The 21,947-nt window shown below is 47.1% G+C and overlaps 1 protein-coding gene across 1 annotated transcript in view; it reads left to right on the top strand.

Moving 5' to 3' along the window:
* The window catches only part of LARP4 (La ribonucleoprotein 4), a 615,863-nt gene that overhangs the window by 75,319 nt on the left and 518,597 nt on the right, over positions 1-21,947 (top strand). Inside the window, exon 2 of the mRNA XM_069653450.1 lies at positions 6,947-7,091. Coding sequence (XP_069509551.1) covers positions 6,947-7,091 — 145 coding nt within the window. The remainder of the gene's footprint in view (positions 1-6,946; positions 7,092-21,947) is intronic.

Here is a 21,947-nt window from a genome sequence, read left to right as displayed (position 1 = left end):
CCTCTTCCCTTTCTCTTCTGTAGAACCCCAAAGGTTAACACCCTCACCTTAGGTAAGTGAACGCCGAGCTCTCCATCTGCCTCGGGGCAGGGTGCCGTAACCAGTTTCTTCACTGGATAAGGGTGCAGGCCTCTTGACCTCAGAGGACTGCTGTCAGTCGTTAACTGCACGAACGGTAAGTTCTGGGCACTTCAAATGTCTTAAAAGTCTTTAGTAATGATATCTCTTGTTTTGCAGGGTTCCGGCGATGGCGGGCTGATGAGAGTTGAGGATCGAACCCGCGTGAGGAATAGAAGCGCCTGGAAGCACGTAAGTAAGCGCTTTTAGCCGGCTTCACGATGCGCACTAACTGTCCCTTTTATCTTGCAGGTACAAGTTCGGAGCTTTAGAGAAGCTGAAGGGTGCTGGAATACCCACTGGATTTGGCGTGGGAAGGAGTAATGGCACGTGAGTAATAAAGTTGCCCAATGTCTTTAAACGCACCTTCTTTTGTCTTTCAGATGCGGGATGCAGCGCCGAAGGCCTCCGGAGCGTGCGAAGAGCTGGTAAGCTTTTGTCTTTCAGATGCCGGAATGCAGTGCGAAGACCTCCGGAGCATGCGAAGAGTAGGTAAGCCTTTGTCTTTCAGATGCCGGAATGCAGCGCAAGGCGTTGGTGACAGCCGATGGACTAGGTAAGAGATGCGCTGCCACTGAAGACCGTAGTGCTAACCTGTTCTTTCTTTGTCTTTACAGGTGCTGCTGAAGACTGGATTCCAGGATGGTAAGCCTTTGTTCCCTTAGGCTCAGGATCAGAAGCAGAAGACACAATGAGCGTTCTGCTGCAGAGAATGCAGAATAACGCAAAGCAAGATTCATCCATCGGGTGTGGTTTAAATAGCCTCCTGTAGTGCTTAGGTGTCTCCTTCCACAGCCACGCCTAGGTAAGAAAAGAGTTCCTGCTTTCCAGAAGAGTTCCAGTGTTCTGAACCTAGGGAGTGGCTCCTGCCCCACCCAACAGGAAAAGTAGTCCCAAACAGAAGAGGATCAGGGGTTCAACTGGCAGGTAAGTAAGCAGCATGGTCTGCTGCAGGTAAGTCCACCCAAGCATTATGAGCCCGGCGCTTCCAGCGCTGGGACTGGGCATCTTTATGAGCCTGGTGCCACTGGCGCCAGGACAGGGTCCAAAAGGTCCCAATTGGGACTGGCTGGCACTCGGAACCGGGGTTATGGGCCTGCTTCCAAGGGAGTCGGGCAAGTCCTGATCTTTTGGAAGCAGAGATCATGACACCCACTATACTGGTGTCTCAAGCTTAGCGGGGCCTCCGCGCCCAAGTTGCATTGTGTGATTCCAAACTGTATTGTTGGGCCTCTCTCCCACTATATGGGCGTCTCGGGCTTGGCGGGGGCCTCTGTGCCCAAATTGCATTAGGTTTGATCCCAAACTGCACTGGTAGGCCTCTCTCCCACTATACAGGTGTCTCAAATCTAGCTCCCTCGCACATTTAGTAAACTCCCAAGTGACACAGAAACCACCAGCGAATTATGGTGGTGGGTCACTCTGACTAGGGCCTCTCGCATCACAAGGCGAAAGTCCAAGCCACCCTCCAACCAGCTGATACCCTACCCACACAGCCTGCTCACCACTATAAACCGCGCGTAGGGGAACAGACAGTAAAAGAGAGCCACGATAACACCCAACTTAATAAGCCTTACCACCCCTCCTCCCCCCCCCTTCCCCTCCTAGGACAGCGACTGAACGAGTCGTCAACTCCAACTGGAATACCACCCATAGACGGAGCCAAATTAGTAGCGGACACCCCCTCACCAGCCACTACACCACAAGACAACTGGTCCAAAGCAGGACCAACTAGACTTAACCAAAAAAAGACTAAACCACTCTCAATCCTACAATGCCGCGCAAACGACCAATTCCGAGAAAAAGGCAAAGAGACGAAAGAACAAACACACCAGAACAGCAACCTAGAACAACCATAGACTGGACCCCCACAGGCAGGAAGACAAACCGAAGGAACTCTGAGAGAAGAGAAAAATCCCTCTACCTAACTCCATACCTCGCAGACAACTGGCCACCACCCCAATCCAACCCAACATTAGAAGCAGCAACATCATTAATCAACCTAACACAAGCAAGTAGAAGGATGATCAAAAAACAAACATACAGACGATCGACCCAATAACCACCTACATCACCAAAGCAAGAGGAACTTCCAATCAACAACCACAACCCCCGATGAAAACACAAAAAACCCAAGACAAAACCTAGAAGAACTCTTCGAACACGCTGACACCCCAAACCCCGCAGCCCAACAACTGACCGACCAAGAAGGAAACCTCCACCGAGCGGAAGACTACCTCGACAACCCAAACCAAACACCTCCAAACTTCACTGCAATCTAATAAACGCAAGATCCATGTCAAAATACTCAACAGATCTTCGACCTACTCGACGACAACGGCATTGACATCCTGTTCATCACAGAAAAATGGCTGGACGACAACTACAAAATCACACTCCAAAGCTGCCTTCCGACAGACTTCAAATGCCTACAAACAAACAGAAAAAAACAAAAAAGGAGGCGGCAACGCTATAGCATTCAAAGAACGCCTGAAAATAAAAACTGACAAACCACTCAACATCCTCAACACGAAACCATGGTAATTCACTTAACAGCGAACCCAAAAACCAACATCACATTCATCCTGGTATACAGACCACCAACATATGATGCAACATTCGTCGATAACTTCATAGAAGCCATCACCAATTTAGCCATCAACCACGAACACCTAATCATCCTGGGGGACTTCAACATCTGGTTTGAAGACAGCCACGCAAACTCCCAAAACTCACTAATTGAACAACTCAGCACCATGAAACTACAACTAGTCAAAGGAGCAACGCACTCGGCAGGTCACACCCTAGACGCAATTTTCGCTAAAGAAACTCATCACCACGGCACCTACGATACAAATACTATGGAGCGACCATCTCATCATCCCATTCGTGATCACTCTGCCTACCCAAGCCTACATCCAACACCCGAAACTCACAAACACCACCAAAAGAAACTGGAAACACGTTAAAAAAAACAACCTATTAGAACAACTGGAATTAACGAAACCCTCAACTACAGAACTAGAGCTAGCTGACCTAGCCGGCAAAGCAGAAATATTGCACAAATGGATCGCAGATACGATAAACAAGGGCCCCGGAAAAACCGTTCACCCCATCAAAAAAAGAGCAATGGCAAAATGGTTCACCCCACTATTAAACAACCTGAAAAAGGGAAACCAAGATGGAATTGGAATGGAGGAAAGAATACAACCCAGTGAAAAAAACACTGTACCTGAAACAAATCCATGCATACAAGAATGAAATTCAAAGGGCAAAGAAAAGACATTACGATAACAAAATCAACAATGCCACCAATAGTTAATTCTCATTGAAGACCCCACCAGGCTGTGATAACACCCCAACCCCCTCAGAAAAACTATGCAACGACCTGACTTAACCCTTTAAATGCCAGCGACGAGCCGGCTCGTCGGTAAAAACCGCTCTGACTCGTCGGTGGCACTTAAGGGGTTAATGAGGGGGGAAATGTTGGCGGGTTTGGGCGGTGAATACCGCAATTTAAAAAAAAAAGCCATTGGCACTGGGGGGGGGGGGGACCTCAATGGCACTTAAGAGGTTAAAAAAAAAAATCGGACATCCGTCAAACCATACGAAAGCGACCAACCACAACATACAACCCAACAAACCCAACTCGGAACCACAACACAAACTCTGAAGTTTTCCTGAAATATCAGCAGAGGTATTCGCAATGCTGGTTAAACGAAGCAAGAAAGTAGGATCACCCATGGGCCCATGTTCCCCAGACATCTACAAATCGATCCTTGCGCAAGGATCGCCAGCAGAACCCTACAGAAACGTTCTAAATCCATCGCTATCAACACGGACTGTACCAAAGATCTTCAAATCAGCATACATCAAGCCACTCTTGTGTCGATCTCTAACATCCCCTACCCAGCAAAACCTCTCGAAACCTATGTAGAAAAACAACACCTGCTGGACCAAGCTCAAATCGGTTTCAGACCAGCGAGAGGAACGGAAACAGCACTATCCATCTGGGACGACCTCAAAACTAACGCAGACTCGAACACTACTTCAGTCCTTATTCTGCTCGACCTCTCCGCAGCCTTAAGCAGGTAGCCACGACACCCTGACCAAAAGACTAGAAAACATAGGCATAACGGACAAAGCACTACGCTGGACCAAATCAGTCCTAACAGACACCGTATCGATAAAACCTTTCAAATCCACTCCACGAGCTAACGATTGTGAAGTACCACAAGGATCCTCACTATCTCCACTATATTCCAAAATCTACCAGAGACTGGTCATCAGAATCTTCAAAAAATACAACATTACATGTTACAACTACGCAGATGACACTCGGATCATCTACAAAATCAAAGACACCGATGCCGAGCATTCAACCCTTACTGACTGTCTAAAAGAAGTCTTCCACTGGATGGATGCCAACAACCTGAAAATCAACCCAGGAAAGACAGAAATCATGATCGTATCCAAAGACCAAGAGAACAAAACCACCATCCCATGGCCTACGGAAATGGGGAAACGCACCAACACCATCGAAGGTAGTAAAAAATTTGGGAGTCCTAATGGACAACAACCTAACCCTGGAGCCACAATAAATGCAACAGTGAAGAAATGCTTTTTCCTCCTCCGGACGGCAAGAAGAATTCTACCTTTCCTCTCCTTCGCGCACAAAACACTCACTATTGTCTCCCTAATCGTGTCTAAAATAGACTATGCAAACAGCCTCTACCTCGGAATACCTGAATACCTCCTGAAGAAACTGCAACGGATCCAAAATGCAGCAGCAAGACTACTCCTCAAACTATCCAGAAGAGATCGCATCACTCAAGCCCTATAAACCCTACACTGGCTCCCAGGTAATCATCGTATCGCCTTCAAAACAATGTGCATAACGCACAGGGCAATCAGCGGACAAGGAGCACAATTCCTACAAAAGAAAATAAGTCTACAAACCAACGAGACCCCTCCGATCACGCAACGAAATCCGCCTGGAACTCAGACCATACCTTAAGAAAAAACGTCCTTCTACCACTTAGCCGCAAAAACCTGGAACAACATCCCAAAGGAAATAAACACTGAATATCACCTAAAATTCAGGAAATCACTAAAAACCTGGCTCTACAACACCACAGACTAAACCTGAAAAACGAAACTGGTAAAAAGGATAACTAAACCGAAAAGACATGGACATCCCTGACAGGGGAGAGTAAAGCCCACGGCAGCTGGACGGGTGACATCGGATAGACGGGAACACAGGCGGCACACAGAGACTGAGTCAACTAACCCAGACAATCCCACTAACACTTTCGCCCGCCCCGTAATTTAATTACCGCCAGGTAACACGTTGGTGTGGAATTTTCGAGACATGGGCAATCTCCCCACTATATGAGAGGTTGTCATTAGCAGATGCACTGGCCATTAGTCTAAATGAAGGATAAGGGGAACCATGAGAGAGCATGTTAGAGGCGAGGACTAGAGGAGTATGGAACCTGTATGCCAGTCAGACCCAGATCAGGACAGAGCCGCAACAGGGGAGACTACGCAAGCCGAGCGCTTCAATTCAGGATAGAGATGCAAACTAACCAACCCTACTTGCAATTTCCATTTCTGCATACACCTCTCAAACTCCAAACCAAACCCGACCAAAACCTACAGCACAACAAACTTCACTACATTGCAACAACAAAACACACCACACATGGCCTTGCACAACAGTACACGACTACCGGCCGCAAACACCCCAGGCCCAGCCAACGGACCCACCGGGCTGAGGCCGCCAACAGCACATCACTGCCTTCTTGCACTTTTCCTGCTTCCTCCCACTAACTCAACCTCCCCTCTTTCAGAGCCGCCACAGCGCCAAGGGACCACTACGGTGGTGATAGTGCGCGGTACAAATGTCCTTTAACATTAACATTGTCCAGAACTGAATCAGCATCTTAAAAGAATTCCACTCTTGCAAGTGACATGCATATCCCAAAAAGTCTTGCGTGCCAGTTGCAAAACGAGGAAGAGGACTTCTATGTACAAGATGGCAGTTTGTCCTAGTCTTTGCTCAGTGATGCAACCTTGCTTTAGCTTTTTGAAAGCTGACCAAGAAATTAGCATGCACGCTGACGTGATTGAACTACAGTTGTTTGCCAATGGATGTGCTTTACTATAAAATCAAAGCTGGTTTCTCAAATGCCCATGACGGTCCATGGAACCAAACCTGTTCTGCACCTTTATCACATCACAACTAGAACCTTTATGAGAAGCCCTACAGTGTGTTGAAGTGCAATCTCGTACTGTCTGCTCAAGCTCCTAGAAATTGATGCAGCAGGACATCTAAATGTCAACCCTTGTAACTATTTTTTTCTTCAGATTTAATTGCTTTTTTTATACTCTTTCCTAAAATGAAAATGGGAGTAACGATTATAGTCCTATTGGTGCAAACAAAGCCAGGCTATCCTATTTACATGTAAAGGTCAGGGTGAGTTTTCAGAAGTAAATTTTGTCGGAGTAGGTTTCATGTTCAAAGTGGTATTCCGTTTTTGGCAATGATGGATTTTTCTAATTTCTGTTGAAATGTTCAAGTTGGTCCTTCCTATAACAACTTGTCAGTGCTTTAGAAGTAAACCTTGATATTGGCGATTAATTTGCTCAATTTGGTGGAACAGAGCTTCTTTTTGCAAATCCACAAGTTTGATGGTGAGAAGGGTTGCCTACCTAATTTTCCACCAAGGTTAATTCAATCTGTACCCGGGGTTCAATAGCAATACATGTTACATTTACAAGAGACTTGAATGCACCACTTTGAGTTAATAATTGTAATTCTTTTTAGGTAACATCTAAAGGTACTGGCCTCAACCCCAATGCAAAAGTATGGCAGGAAATATCACCAGGAAGCACTGAAGCAACGCAAGCAACCAATGGCACTTCTGACACTTGGCCGGAGCCTTCAACCTCAGCAAGGACACAGACTGAAGGTAGCACTTGACTCTAAATGCTGGTGTTTATCAGACCAAGATGAGTGTTATGTTCATGTGCTGATCCTTCATGACGTTCAGCTTTCAATTAGATTAAGTATTCACACTGGAACGAAGCCTTAGTTGACCACTGGTTTGGGGCGCTAGTAAAGCAAGTCTGAAGACTTAATTCAATGGGGACAGAATCCATTCTGTACTTGATTTGACAATCAAGGACCAGGGCTGCATTGCAGGTCTTATTTTAGTGGACCGGTCTGCTGCCATTGATACTATTGACCATATGCTTTTCTTATCCAGATGGCAGTGCGCTGGCATTGCTGGGTCAGTTCGTGAATGGTTTCATGCTTTAAAAAAAAAAATTCGTATGCAATTTGGTCACCTTTTCCTCTTTTTTAGATCTTCCCTTCAAGCTGTTACGTGTGGGATCCTGCAGGACTCTGCCCTCCCCTCTCCCCCTTGCTTTTCAACATGCACATGTCGGCCCTCATTCGCTCCTTTGGGTTCCAGTTATCCTATGCAGATACTCCAATCCTGTTTAGGCTGGATCTGGACCCGCTGTCCAATTGAAATCCTGTCTAGAAGTGATATGGGTCGGGATGGTGTCCAAATAGTAGAAACTCGAAGACCGAAGTCTTGATTATTGGTCCCGTCGCCACTTTGGAATGCTCAGCCTCTGATTTCTGCCCAGTGTTGCTGGCCCTCTCCTGGTTCCAGCTAAAACAGTTAAAGTGGGCATTATTCTAGTCCACGTGGACTATGAAAACCCAGATTAACACCACTTGTAGTTGGGCTTTCTTAAGCAATTTAGGAAAGTTCTCCTTTTATTACTAAGGATCTCCCCGCACATGTGGTATCAGCATGCCTCAATGGTAGTCTTGATTACTGCAACGCCACCCTTCTTTCCTAGCTGGCATATTTCATTAATTGTTGCAGGGTTTGCAAAAAAACAGCTGTTCGCCTGGTTAAGAGTAGTACCTTTGGACAACATGTATCCGTAGCACAGCATGCGCTACACTGGCTGCCTTTGCCAGAATTCACCTTAAGGCCTTGTGCATTATTTTTTGGCCACTGAATGGGAAGGGTTGCTTAGCTATGCAGGTCAAGATTGAGCGATATTGGCCAAGGTGCATACTAAGGTCAGTGGATTTAGTGCTACTGAAGATCCCGGGTTATCCTCCTGAACTGGTAAGAGGCAGAGATTTTTCGATTGCTGTCTTGAAACTCTGGAATGCTGCCTTTTTAGTGCTTGCTTTTCAAACAGTTTAAAATCCCACCTGTTCACCTAGTGTTTTCCTTGCCTTCACACCTCGATAGCGTCATGGTGACCATGCGCTCTACAAATACTTGATTGACTAATTGAGAGGGCTCTATAGATCATAGACCAAAACATGGCGTGAATTGAGCACTATTTTTTTTTTATTAAGCACTTGTAAAGCACTTGATACAGAATTGTTTCAAAGCGCCACGATATACCCAGGAGTGAGTGCACAAGAGCCATATTATAGGTATGTTGTAAGAGGTAGGTCGTCAGTTCTTAAGCGGAAGTAGACTGAGTTGTCTCGATTGCCACAAGGATGGAGTCAAAGGAACGGAGTGGAACATGAAGACTGGCCTTCTTTTCTCCTTGCAGGTCTTCCAGTTTATTGAAAGTTATTGCAAGGTGACTGTGTGCTGTCTGTGTTTATTTTTTAATTTCTGTTTGGCCGTTGGGTTGGCAGTTGTACCAGCACTGGTTGCCTTGAAGGTGAGGTAGTTTTAGACCAGATCCCAGCTGGGATGGGGAGGGGCAGGGGGGCCCATTGCAATTTGCACAAGGTGGGGAGGGGTGGCAGATTTCGAATATCCAGGAGCCAGTGTTTAGGAGAACCTGCAGCATAGTGGGCTGCTTTGATTGGGGGATGGAGTGAGGGGGCGGGAGGGTGGTCGGGCGAGCAGTCAGTAGCCCTGTGAGAATTGTTTCATCCCCGTTAGGACTTGCATAGCTTGATCTTGCGGAGTGGAGCTCTGATAACCAGCCGTTTGATCAATTTTTGTCAAGTTCCAAGGATGGATGGCAATAAAGTGAAGCCTAGGTATTTTTCTGAGGGTGAGCGGATGGTTGAGCCCATCCAAGCCCATTTCTTCCAGCCTTCGATTGGGTGTCTGCTTGGATGGGCCTCTCGGAAGTAATGGGATTAGTTTTAAATACACAACATACATGTTTGGTGGCAATACATGAGATGAGAGCGATGCCATTGGGGCCCCTGACCTTTAGGTACAATTATTTGCTTACTAGTGTATTGCAAAGTAGGGCGAGTCTAGGAATGAGCCTAGAGAGTACTTCACGAGATCAGATGACTGGCGAGAGAATACAACCCTGTGAAAGTCCACTGTGGGCGGCGTTCAAATCTCAGGGAGCCCATCTGTAAATCCTGGTGTATGCCAGATGGGTAGGATGTTAACTGATTCAAGATAGTTCCAGAGAAGCCCATCCTGTGTGCAAGGTGTGAGTAGTGTGCGATGGTAGACGGTGTTAAATGCATCAGAGGTCTAGCAGGCACAAGTCCCCTTTGATGCATTTTTGGTGGTACCTGGATTGGTAATTGTGCTGTTTCTGTTTAATTCGGTTACCAGCTACCATCTGATTAACTTGGCTGATAATGGTAGGCTCATGATGGATCGGTTTCAAAGCTGAATGTGGATTCTCCAGAAGTGGGTGTCAAAATCCTGTTTTTATCTAGGAACATACCCTTGCTGAGGGATATGTTGACTAGCCTAAGAGCAGGACCTGTGTTGGTGTTTTTTTTTTGCTTTGTTCTTTTGGGTATGGTGGCCTGGTGGATATCGGTTAGGTCTGCTTTTAAGGGTTTTATCCTCCTGGCCTGCCTTAACAGGGATAAGATTAACTGTGTACCTTTTTAAAAGAAATTGTAAGTGTGCTTTATGTTGCTGCTGAAATCAATTGCCACTACACCCCTGAAAGTTGGCAGAGAGGCAACCAAATGCAGACTAAAATGATCTCTGGCTATGCACACCCGGGGAAAAGGTGAGTCATTGGGTAACTGGCTTCTCATCTGGGTTAACTCTCCTCATGGCAGGCTCCCGGAGTAGGTCCAAACACATATGAATGGGATGTCAGTATGGTGAAATTTCTTTTTAGTACCTGGGGTTTTCCACTCCTAGACCTATTTGCCACACAATCAACTTAGAAATGTCATCTTGGCATTCTTGGGATGGGGGCCTAGGTGTGATTCCCTGCTGGGGGCAGATTGTCAGACTTTCCTCCTTTCTCCCTCGAATCTGAACTCGAGCGGGTCTCCGACTGCAGGATGCAGCCCATCCCATCCCATGCTGTCCTAGCAGTTATTGGCATTTCAACCTGCCTGAGAGGTCATTGGTTCCGTACTGCAAAATCCTTGTTGGAGCAACCTTATCCACAAGCTGGGTGGTTGTGGTTTTCCATCCCTCCCCCCAATCTGTAAGCTTGGCAGTCTGTCCCTTTGAACATTGTTTTTGAGAACCTAGACCGCAATCAGAATTGCTGTCTCAGGACAGCATGAGGGCAGCCGGGAAGACTTCTAGTTTCATTATGCCAATAAATGGACCATATGTTTCTACTGGTGACTGCACAGCAATATAAAAACCTTTAGGCTGCCCTTGGTTAAGTGTTCTTTCAGTACTCCATTTGCTGTATTTCAGGGATATGACTGGACTGTCCTTGCATATCTCTTACAAGTGCTTCCAAGGCTTAAAGCAGTATTTCTCCCTGCCAAACTGCATAGTGGAAATATTTCAACTTGCCTGTTTCCACAGGTTGGACCGTGCCATCCTTGTCGGAACGTCATGCTTTCAGCTGACGTGCAAGCCTTTTGAGCCCATTGCCAGCACACGTGACAGGGAAGACCTGCTTCCTGGTTGTAGTCATATCGGCACCCAGAATCTGGTGTATACTAACAATGGACCATAGAATTGAGGATGTTCAAACGCTACTCACTACCTATTTTCTTACAGTATTTTTATAAGAGGTTTGAACAGTCATTTGTGGAAGAAAAAACACCATAGGTCCTTCTCAGTCATACAATCCATTAAAAATTCTATTTAATTCCTCCATCGCTCACTTGCACTCAACCAATCATACACAATTTATTTTTGTCAACAGTAATGCATGGTTCCATAATACATATAACCAAGCTGCTCTGTACAGCTAGAAAATGCTTATGACTGGAGCTTCTCAGTGGGTATCTCTCAAATGTGCTGTCATTACATGCCTCAGTTTAGTCATGGGAACACTGGAGTGGAAACTTCCTCACGTTCGTGGGCAGTTCTGCGCACAGTGATTTCTTTAAACTGAATCCATTGCCAGTGGGAGGTTATCTGTACTTTCTATGGATTAGATTAAAATTCCTGAACGCTAATGAAATCTTGGGGGGGGGTTAGGCGGAATATTTCTAGGAAAAATGGAACTTGCAGATTGTGTAAAGGTACGCTATGGGGTCTCTCCGGCAGGAATGTGAGATACTGAATGATATAAGGCAATTATATTTAGATACACTTTTATTAGGTTTTCGGTGGAATATGCTGGAGGGGCCTAGTGTGAGCTTTACATTGTATCTTGTGAGGTATTTTAAATCTACTAACATGTTTCATTTTGTAAGATCTTTTATAGATTGTATTTTCAAATTTTATTTGTAGTTTCTAATGTCTTTTGCTGCTACAGCATGTGATGTGTGCGTGATTTAATTGTAATGTTAGTTTATTTGCTAAATTCATTTGTTTTCCTTAGTTGTGAAAGGTTTGAGCCAAGTGCAATAAATAATAAATACATTTTATCTTGGCAACTCTCCAGACCATTGTTCTTCGCCTGCCAAGCCATTACAGAAAGGGGAAAGACCATCTGCAAATCAGTCTTGGTCCCACCCCACATGGGGCAGTTCAGCCCGAACTGCTTGGTCACATCCCTTCTGCACGAGACCAATCCTGATTTGCATATGGTCTTTCCCTTTTTTGTAATTGTTTGGCAGGTGGTCAAGGCTCTGGAGGGTTGCCCAGAGCAATGCCACAGGTTAAGATGAATTCTAAATCTGACAGGTAACAACCTTTTTGTTTTGCATTGATTTTTAATGTCACCCCTGTTCATTGGAGGGTGGTTTTAAGGAACAATAGTCTATATTCCTAGTCACCATTTTTTTGGTTATCAAAACTGCTTCTCTTCCCAGCTTTAGATGGCAATTGTTTCAGTGCTTGGAAGACCGGTCTGTTGCTAGAACCTTTGTGAGCCAGTTGTACAGAGATTGCACTTTTCAAATGGATTGTATCCTTCAATGTATTCCACATCTTTGTCATGTCCAGTCCACAGCTGTGCACTTTTGAAACCTTTTTGGCAGAGGGCGTCCTGTGTCGATTACGTCTGGTTCGATGTCCCTCGAAGGCCTCAGTCGAGGGCGACGTCACCGGATGTCATAAATAGGATGCAAAGCACCCGTAGCCTCAGTTCAATTTTTTTTCCTGCAAACTTGTTTGCTTCAAGAACTCGGCGTGCCTCGTGTCATCGCAGAGATGGCTTTTTCTTCGACCCCTCTGACACTGCGATCTGGCTTCAAGACTCACCGGGACTGCAAGTCAAATGTTGCTCACTGACCCGCATTGCATTTGTTTGTGGTGCTTGGGCGAGAGTCACAACACTGTTTTGCTGACTGCCAAGGCCTTGCGGGAGCGTAAGGGGAAGCTCCAGATAGGGGTTCTAAGCCCATTAAGTCCCGTACATCTAAATCGAAAACCAAAGGGGTGTCCAGACTATTCGAGGGGTGGCTCTCTGCATCGATAGGAGGCCCGGGGTTGTCGCCCTGGAGTGCTTCCCACCTTTCTTCCTCGTCGCGGCGTTCTCGGAAGCGCCGTCACTGTTTGCCTTCCCAGTCGTCCTCGGAGGATGGAGCCGTGAGGAAAGTGGCATGCGCAACAAAGTCCTCGACTCCGGAGGAATGGGCTGCCTTTAGGGAGCAGATGTTGGCAATATTTCAATCGCAGGGCTCGTTTCTGGTCGCGCCTTCTAACGAAGACGGCAAGGAACGGTCTCGTACCGTGGTTTGCACGCCTTCGGGCTCGGGTCCGCGACACGACACCCACCAGGAGCATTGGAGGTCCCGTTCAGACAAGGCTTTACATAGTCTCAAGAGACGTGCTTCCAGATCTCGGTCCTCGTCTCCAGCGAGACCGCTGCAACCTGCTAAAAACTTGAAGCCGGCGCCAACTCGGTCGGCGCTGTGTCTGTCCGACAACGCTTTGCCGTCTTATCAGCCCACTCCACTAGTTTCGATGCAGAGGGTGTCGACGCTTTCGGTGTCGAAGCCCTCGACACCTTCAGCTATTTTTGCCCACAATTTACCATTGGAACACCCTGATCTGGTGGATCCTCCAAGGAAGGCTACGGCAAAGTCTGTGAGGCCAGTATTGGACTCCAGGCCCTCTTCTGTCCCCAGGCCAGGTTTTCACCTCCCTCTGGACGACCTATAAAGAGAAAGAAAGGTCTGAATTTGAGAACCCTGTGCAGCATGAGGTGGCTCCAGTCTTTTCTGGAGACAGTCAATTGGAGGATTTGAGTAAACCCTTCATGATGCCAGTGGATTGGACACTTCTCCAGAAATGGAATTTGGCCGGCCTGAGCCTGGGGCTCATGCGGAGTCTTCATACAGGCAGCTCATGGCTAGGGTCTTGGAGGATCTGGGCTGGTCCAGTCCTCCTGAAGACTTTGTGCAGGATGATCTAACAGACATTTTAGATCAAGGTCCATTCTCTGACCCGGTGTTACCTTTTCATCTTACTTTACAGAAAAGGTGGCAGCTGCTTGGTAGTCCCTGGAATCTCTTCCGACTGTTAATAATTGGCAAAAAAGTACAGCCCTTCCGTTAGCAACCCCAGCTAATTATCAACTCACCCCACTCCCGAGAGTTTGGTGCCGGCTATGGCCACCTCGAGTCAGGCAGCGTACCCTACCATCCCTCCTGATAGGGACGACAAACGCTTCGACGGTTGGGCTTTGAAGGTATTTTCTGCTGGGAGCATGGTATTTAAATCGGCCAACTCCACGTGTCTTACCAAGGTTCTCACACTCTGTGGAACTGTGCTCCTTTAGCGGCTGAGCATATTCCTGAGGGGGGGAGAAAGGGATGGGTTCCTTGCTCTCGTGCAAGACGTCAAAGATGCCATGTGCGAATCCCTTCTGTTGGGTTTGGATACGGCCGTCTGTTAGCTGGTCCATGGCTGCAAGCACCATTATACGCAGATTTGTGTGGTTTCAGAAGTCTGGTTTTGCTCCGGATGTGCATGCCAGTCTTCCAAACATGCCCTTTGATGGCGCACATTTTTTTGGCAACAAGGCTGAGAGCCTTGATAGGTTGCAGACCTCAAACTGCAGCAAAATCTTCAAGCGCAACTGTGCGTCAACCTCTGCCTTTTCCTCTTAGGGGACAGCAGTGCAGGGGAGGTTCTTTTCGTTACTACGCCACCTTTGGTAGAATGAAAGGGGCCAGCGGGAAAGTACATGTGGTGGTTGGGGAAATAGAGGTGGCAAAGCCACTCGGGCAGCAACCTCTTTGCCTTCAGGCACAGCAGCCGCCGCTCCAAAACAGTCATGAGGCCATGTCCCATGGTTTGCTGGTTGGGGGCAGGCTATCATCTCGAGTAGCGAGCCATTTCTTCGGATGCGTGGGTTCTGGATACAATAGCCCGCGGCTACAGCCTTCCCTTTCTAAAGCGGGCTCACGACAATCCACCGGGGAAACTCTTTGAAGCTTCCAGATCTGTTCCTTGTGCAGGAAATCTTACTCCTGCTGGAGAAAGATGGTATAGAACTGGTGCCTGTAGCACAGTGGAACAAGTGATGGCATGCCCCTTATTTTTTATTCCAAAGAAAGAATGGGGATTGAGACCCATGCTGGACTTGCGCTGGTTGAGCAAACTTCTCAGGAAGGACAAGTTCAATATGGTTACTCTTAAGTCCTCCAAGCACTTCACCTTCAGGATTGGTTGCTGTCTCTGGACCTACAGTATGCTTACTTTCATGTGCCAATTCATCCCAAGCAGAGAGTACCTGAGGTTTCGGGTCCTGCTGTTCGGATTGACCTACGCCCGAGGGTCCTTCACCAAGCTAATGGTGGTGGTGGCAGTGTACTTCAGGCGAGAGGGGTTTCATGTCTACCCCTCCCTGGACAACTGGCTGATCCGGGCGCGCTCTCCTGAGTAAGCATTGGATCACCTCAGTCTCACCTGCCGCTCCCTCCACAGGCTGGGCTTCTCGCTCAATTTCAAGAAGTTGCATCTGACACCTTCCCAACTCCTGTACCTTGGGGCTGTGTTTGACATGTCCTTGGGAAGTGCTCACCTCCCAAGGTGAGGTCTCATCACATCGTGCAGATGGTGGACAAGTTTCAACATCCCCAGTCTCCTGGCTTTTGAATACTTAAGGTTGCTCGGCCTCATGGCATCCTGCATTTTTCTGGTGCCAGAGGCCAGGCTGAGGTTGAGATCCCTGCAATGGGTCCTCAAGATGCAGTGGTTGCAGTTCTCCGGCAAGATGTCAGATCCTGTTCAGATTCTTCTCTCGGTCTCCCAGGATCTTCTGTGGTGGGCCAACCAAGGGAACCTGATGCAGTGGTTGCCATGGGCTGAGACGGATGCTTCCCTCACTGGATGGGGCGCTCATCCAGATGACTTGACCGCCAGCGGTCGGTCTCCGAGTCCAAACTCCACATCAACCTGTTAGAGCTGAGGACCATCAGGCTAGCCCTGAAGGCTTTTCTGCCGCCTAAGAGGGAAGAGTGACCTGATCAGGATGGGACAACACAGTGGCCATGCATTACCTCAACAAAAAAGAGGGGGTAGGGTCACTCCTGTTGTGCAGAGAGACCATGCAGCTCTGGGCCATCCAGTAGGGAATTTCGATCTCTGCAGTTCATCTGGCCGGAGAAGAAAATGTGGCAGCGGATGCTCTGAGCAGGCAGAGTGCGGTCTCTCAAGAGTGGCAGTTGGCTCAGGAAGTCCTTCAGGAGATCATCCCCCTTTGGGGAACACCACAAGTGGATTTCTTCACCACCAGTGCCAACCGGAAGTGCGAGAGATTCTGCTCAAGGGAATTTCCTCCGAGAGGAGCCTTAGACTTGTTCGTAGTGGATTGGTCATTTCCACTGCCATACGCATTTCCTCCAGTCCCTGTCATTCCTCAAGTGTTGTGGAGGTTATGGAGGTTCGGTTCCCACATGATCCTCATTGCTCCGGATTGTGCCAGGAGAGCATTGTACCCGGACCTTCTAGAAAGGTCCATCTGCCCTCCACGCAGTTTTCCCTACTGTGAGAATCTGCTCTCGTGAATGGGGGGGACATAGGGGTGGGGTCAGGTTCTCCATTCAGAGGTCAGGACTGTCAACCTTCATGCTTGGTATTTGAAAGGTTGAGATATAAGGATTTGGACCTCCCGGATGATGTGATGGAGGTGTTGCCTTCGGCCAGGCGGCCAGCAACAAAATCCATGTACCGTTTGCGTAAGTTCTGACTGGTTCAGAGGACAAAATGTTCATTTTCAGTGCTCCATTCCTATGGTTTTCTTTCTTTAGGCCACATGGGCCTTCAAGTGGGGTACCATTAAGGGTTACCTGGCGGTGCTGTCTATCTTTTAAGCGCTTGTCTGAAAAATGTTCTTACTTTAAGATTCCTTTGATTTCTCAATTTCTTAAAGGACTGACTAATGTGTTCCCGCCGTCCCCTTTCCAGGTGCCGGTTTGGAATTTAAATTTGGTTTTGAAATTTCTCATCGGTGCTCCGTTTGAACCTTTGCACTCTTGTCCTTTGAGATTGTCCAAGACTGTTTTTGGCTGCGGTTACTTATGCTCACAGAGAGTGAATTGCAGGCACTTTCCTCTAAGCCTCCCTTTACTGTGTTCCACAAGGACAGGGTTGTACTGCAGGTACGTCCCACCTTTCTACCTAAGGTAGTATCCGAATTTCATTTAAGCCAGAAAGTGGTTCTCCCTTCTTTATATCCGCCTCATCCTGGTAAGGAAGAGGAGCGACTCTGTAGGTTGGATCCTAGGAGAGCTCTGATCCTGGCCATCCTAGAAATGTAAAAGCTCAGTGGACAATCAACTCTTTGTAGGATATGCTGGATACCGATTGGGCCAGGCTGTTACCTAACCGACCGTATCCAGGTGGATTATCCTCCCCATTACGAAGTGGTACCGATTGGGTATTCGAAATTCTTTTCCCTCCCATTTTCTGGTACTGCTTTGGGAGTCTGTCAAAGATGTAGAATACGTTGGAGGACACAATCCATTCTAAGAACAAGTTACTTACCAACTGGGAACATATTTTCGACTGGATGTTCCTCCAATGTATTCCACATCTCCCTCCCTGCCGCTCTTGAGAATTTTCTATGCGATTGCAGCTTCTGTTTCCGCAAGGCCATGTGCAGTCAAGCAGGCATGAGACTGGTGCCACATGTTCTCGGGGGGGGGGGGGGAACATAATCTGAGGGTACGGGTGCCGTGCGTCCTATTTATAACATCCAGTGACGTCTCCCTCGACAGAGGCCTTCGAGGGACACCGACCCGACGTCAAACGCAGGACGCCCTCTGCAAAAAAAAGTTAGAGGTGCACAGCTGTGGACATTACATGTCAAAGATGTGGAATGCGTTGGAGGAACATCAAGTCGAAAGAACGTTACAAGTTGGTAAGTAACTTGTTCATTTGAGAGATTCTGAAGCATGCCGACCACACTTGCGGTTGGAGTGTAAAACCTTCCAGTATGTTAAGAGGAAGGTGCCTTCCTCGTCTTGAAAGTGGGAATTCTCTAAAGTCAAACAATTCCTCTGCTCTACAAAAGTATGGATTGTATGACTCTGAAAGGCTTTTCCCCCCAGGGCATTTGTCTAGCTGTTGAGAATGTTTGGGCTATGAAGTCCGTTCAAAATGCAAGCTTCCCACCAGTTACGTCACTTGCCCCGTCAATTAGCCACATGCAAAAACAGCACACCATTTCTTTTTTGCCAAGTGTGAAAAACTTGACAATGGATGGTGGCGAGTACGCATATTGAGACTTGATTTGGTGAGGTACTCCATATTTGGTGACATGCTTTAAGCTTAAGCCATTCAGTGGGAATCAATTGACACTTCTGATATCTGGTGGACCACTAAGCTCCATTCGGACTCTCCATAAATGAGTCTTATTTCCTTTTTCTTATTTTTTTTAAACTGAACTCGCAACCAGGAACCCAAATGCTAGGTTTAGTACTTTCTGTCTTTGATATGCATCAAAGCGTTGATCTTGATGCGCAATGCTGATTGTTGACCTGAAACACTACCTGCTTGAATGTCTTGAAAGTGTTTTTTATGGAGAACGGTTTTGATGAATTGTGTAATTGCTAATTTCTTCCCAGTGGAGATGCATGCTAGTATTGAAATGTTTAATGCATGCGGTCTGAACTTTCTGATTAATATAGTTTGATTGCGGGGGATTGTAACAAACCCCTTTCTCTTGAGGCCCATTATTTTAGGTATTTGGGCACGCACCCATCTTGTGAGTTAAAACAAATTTCAGTAATGGGCGGAACTCAATCATAAAGTTATTTAATGTGCTTTAATAGAAAGATGCCAGTATTTCTACACCTGAAAATCTCGATGTCCTGATAATAAGATTATTCAAGTCGGAGGGAGGGTGAGAGTCTTAAACAGTGTTATTTGTTGCTTATCACCCAGGGTTATCTTGAAGCTAGAATAAGAGGTTTTTGGAGAGGGGATAAATCGGCTAGGTTGAATTGGACTACGGCAGACGAAGTCTTCAAACAATTTTGAAACTTTATGTAGTCTTCAATCAGTCGGAGAGCAAGTGGAAGTGTTCGAAAGGGAATGAGCAGCCACTGAAAATGCTCTGCCACCTACGGAGGCCTTATTGATGCAAGGGACTCACAAGACCAAGGTTGGCTGAGTGAAGGGCTCTGTCTGGCTTATAAGGGATGACCTTTTCCTGAAGGTAGGAGGCACCATGCCCATAAAGGGAAAGGGCTCTCTGTGCGTTAGGCAGAGAGCTTTACACTTGATCCTCTCTGCAATGGGAGGCCAATGTTAAAGGATATTTGTACTGCACACCAACACCACTGGAGTGGTCCCCTGGTGCTCAGGCGGCTCTGAAAAAAGAGGGGGTGGTGGAGTGGAGTTAGTGGGAATAAGCTGGAAAAGTGCAAGAGAGCAGTGATGTGCTGTTGGTTCAATCGACCCCAAGACAAACTCATCTGCAAATCCTCTTGGAGCTAGCTATACTTCCAATGCTGCTACAGTAACAGATTGCCAGGGAGAGCAACACTAGAATAGTGTTGTGTAAGTTGGACCCGAGCTCCAGGAAGATCTTCCGGACTGCCATGAAGCAGGACTGGCCAAGCCTGAGCCACCTCAAGAGTGCTGGACCCCAGATGCGAGGAAAGTCCATAAGGTATCCAAGAAGTCATGGTGCTATTCGCGAGAAGCTGAAACAGCGAAGTGCCGCTGATCTGAAGTTTGGCCATTGCTGCTGCCAACCTCCAATTCGTAGTGCAGGAGTCCCCAAACGTCCTCCCCCTTGTCCCAACGACTGAGGCCCAGGAACAACAGAATCTGCTGTACTACAACTGGAACATAAGCCATCTGGAACCAATTTCTTCAGACCCTAAGGTATTATAAACTAAAGGGTACTCTCCTTTTGTTGTGTAGCCTTGCTAGCTCTACAGTTGAGACTTGTCTTGGCTGCTTTTGCAGAGTTGCTTGTAGCTTTATCCCTCACAAGCTTCCCAGCTTGTGGCCCAACAGTGATTTCATTTTCTACAAAGATTTCTAAAACTTTGCAAGACTTTTTTTTTCTTACCTTAAAGAAGTGCTTCAGCTCACCTAGACTTTGGCTCGATTGACATTGGCTTTCCTGGCTCCCTGAAAGACTATTCTATCCTCTTTGTGCTTAAACTATCCCTCAACAAAAGTCACACATTCCATAACTTGTGTAGCTGGGAAAGGGTAAATTTACTTTGCAATGTGGGGGGCTCAAAAAGTACGTAACTGCTTAAGAATATTTAACCATTGTTTTTATTCCCTCATCTTTTACTTTTGACACTCATTGCTCTAAATGTGCCAGTGATCTATCAGTGTCCTCATTTAAGTCGTCTCACGGTGTAGGCAGTATCTGTGTGCCATCTCAAATGGCTATCCACTGATTTATTGAAACGGAGTATGTATTTTTGAAGTATATTATTGTTACATATGTTGCTCCCTTCTAAGGAAGGCTTGTTCGACTGTTAAATTAATAAATAATTGTTTAATCAAGAACCCTTGAGTTTTTGTTTGAATACTGGTCACTGTGAAACTGTTACAACCCTACAGCTCAAATTGACTCCTTTTGAGATAAGCCTGGCTGCTCACTCACTACCAACTTCAAAGGTTGGGTTAACCATTGCCAAGAGGACAAAGCTGGTGCAGTCTCCCACAGGGTACTGCATACAATCTTGCCTAACAGACTTGATCCTTGCCCACAGATGGTAAAGATCTGCACCATTCAAACAGCCAGCAGTGGTCCATCGGGGGTCCACTGTGGGTTTTTCCCATGCCACACACCTAGACTTTCAGGCACCATGTACGTGGAATGGAACCATGCAGTCCCACCCACTTACTGAGCCACAAACCACCATCAGTAGCCTGCAAAAACATCAGCTTTCCTGGACAGGTTCATGAACTTGAATGGAATTTCCTGACCTGGCAAGAAGACAGGAAGGCCAAACAAGAATATGGCCAAAGAACAAGTGCAAATCTCGTTGCATGGCCATTAGCCACGTTCAGAAGCCATACATAGCGAATGCGCCCACTAGAAATATAGTGCAAAATGGTAATACTCCTACGTCCCGCCCCCTTCCCTCCATGCTAATGGGACATTCCTCCGTCCTGTGGGACGGGACCAGAGCACTTTGTAAAAAGCATCATATTTTTCAGAAAATGTCCTTTTTACGCGGGGTACCAGACGCGGCCGTAACCCTGCCCTCCTTGGCTCCACCCAGCGCATCACCCATCCGTCCTTTTCTCCGCCCGTTCGGGACTGGACGCACTTGCATCTTCTGAAGATTTTTTCCTTCTCTCCTGCTCTGGCTTAGCGGTCGCGTGGTAGACTGTCTATGCTGTTTTGGTTAGATTTTCCTAATTGTTCTTCCTGCGGAGGACGTTTCGCTAGGACGGATCCCAATCCTCTTTGTCTAGAGTACCAGTGCTTCTATTGCGATTCCCTTTCGGTCCGGGCACTTCAACGTAGTCTGTAATGGTGCGAGGAGGTGTTTGAGCCTCCTCCGCATTTTCAGAGGTTCATCGAAAAGAGACGCCCGGTAAGTTCTTTAGTTTGCAGGGCATACTGGTTCTGCTGAGGGGGGCACAGAGTGAGGTCACTGACTGCAATTCCTGTCTTACCGGCATTGCCGAGGTTCCTTTTCAGAGGTTAATTTGGCTATTAGTATGTCTCAAACATCATAGGCCACACAGTACCAGCTCCGCTGAGGTTCCTTGTGTCGAGGCTAAAGTCAAGACCCCTGACCTGTCTGTGGAGACCACTGCCTCACTAACATATGACGCAATGCTCCTCGGGTGTTGACAAAATGGTGCCCGGTCCCGTGCCAAATGCAACGCCCATTATGGGCTCTTCCCTTACACATCAGCATTCGGGCCATTTTTTTGGGTGAACAGAGGTTTCCTTGTGCACCGCTTCATCCAGTTTGACTGGAACGCTTGGATGCCATTACAGCACTCGGTCTCGCTCCTGGCAGCGTCTGTGCCATTGATCTACGTCAACCCGGCTGGTGAGGGCCCCTCTTAACCCTCTCCTTTGCGGCC

Source organism: Ambystoma mexicanum, chromosome 3q, assembly GCF_040938575.1.
Source record: "Ambystoma mexicanum isolate Mex_15411 chromosome 3q, UKY_AmexF1_1, whole genome shotgun sequence".
Lineage (NCBI taxonomy): Eukaryota > Metazoa > Chordata > Amphibia > Caudata > Ambystomatidae > Ambystoma > Ambystoma mexicanum.
This window is presented reverse-complemented; position numbering and strand designations above follow the sequence as displayed.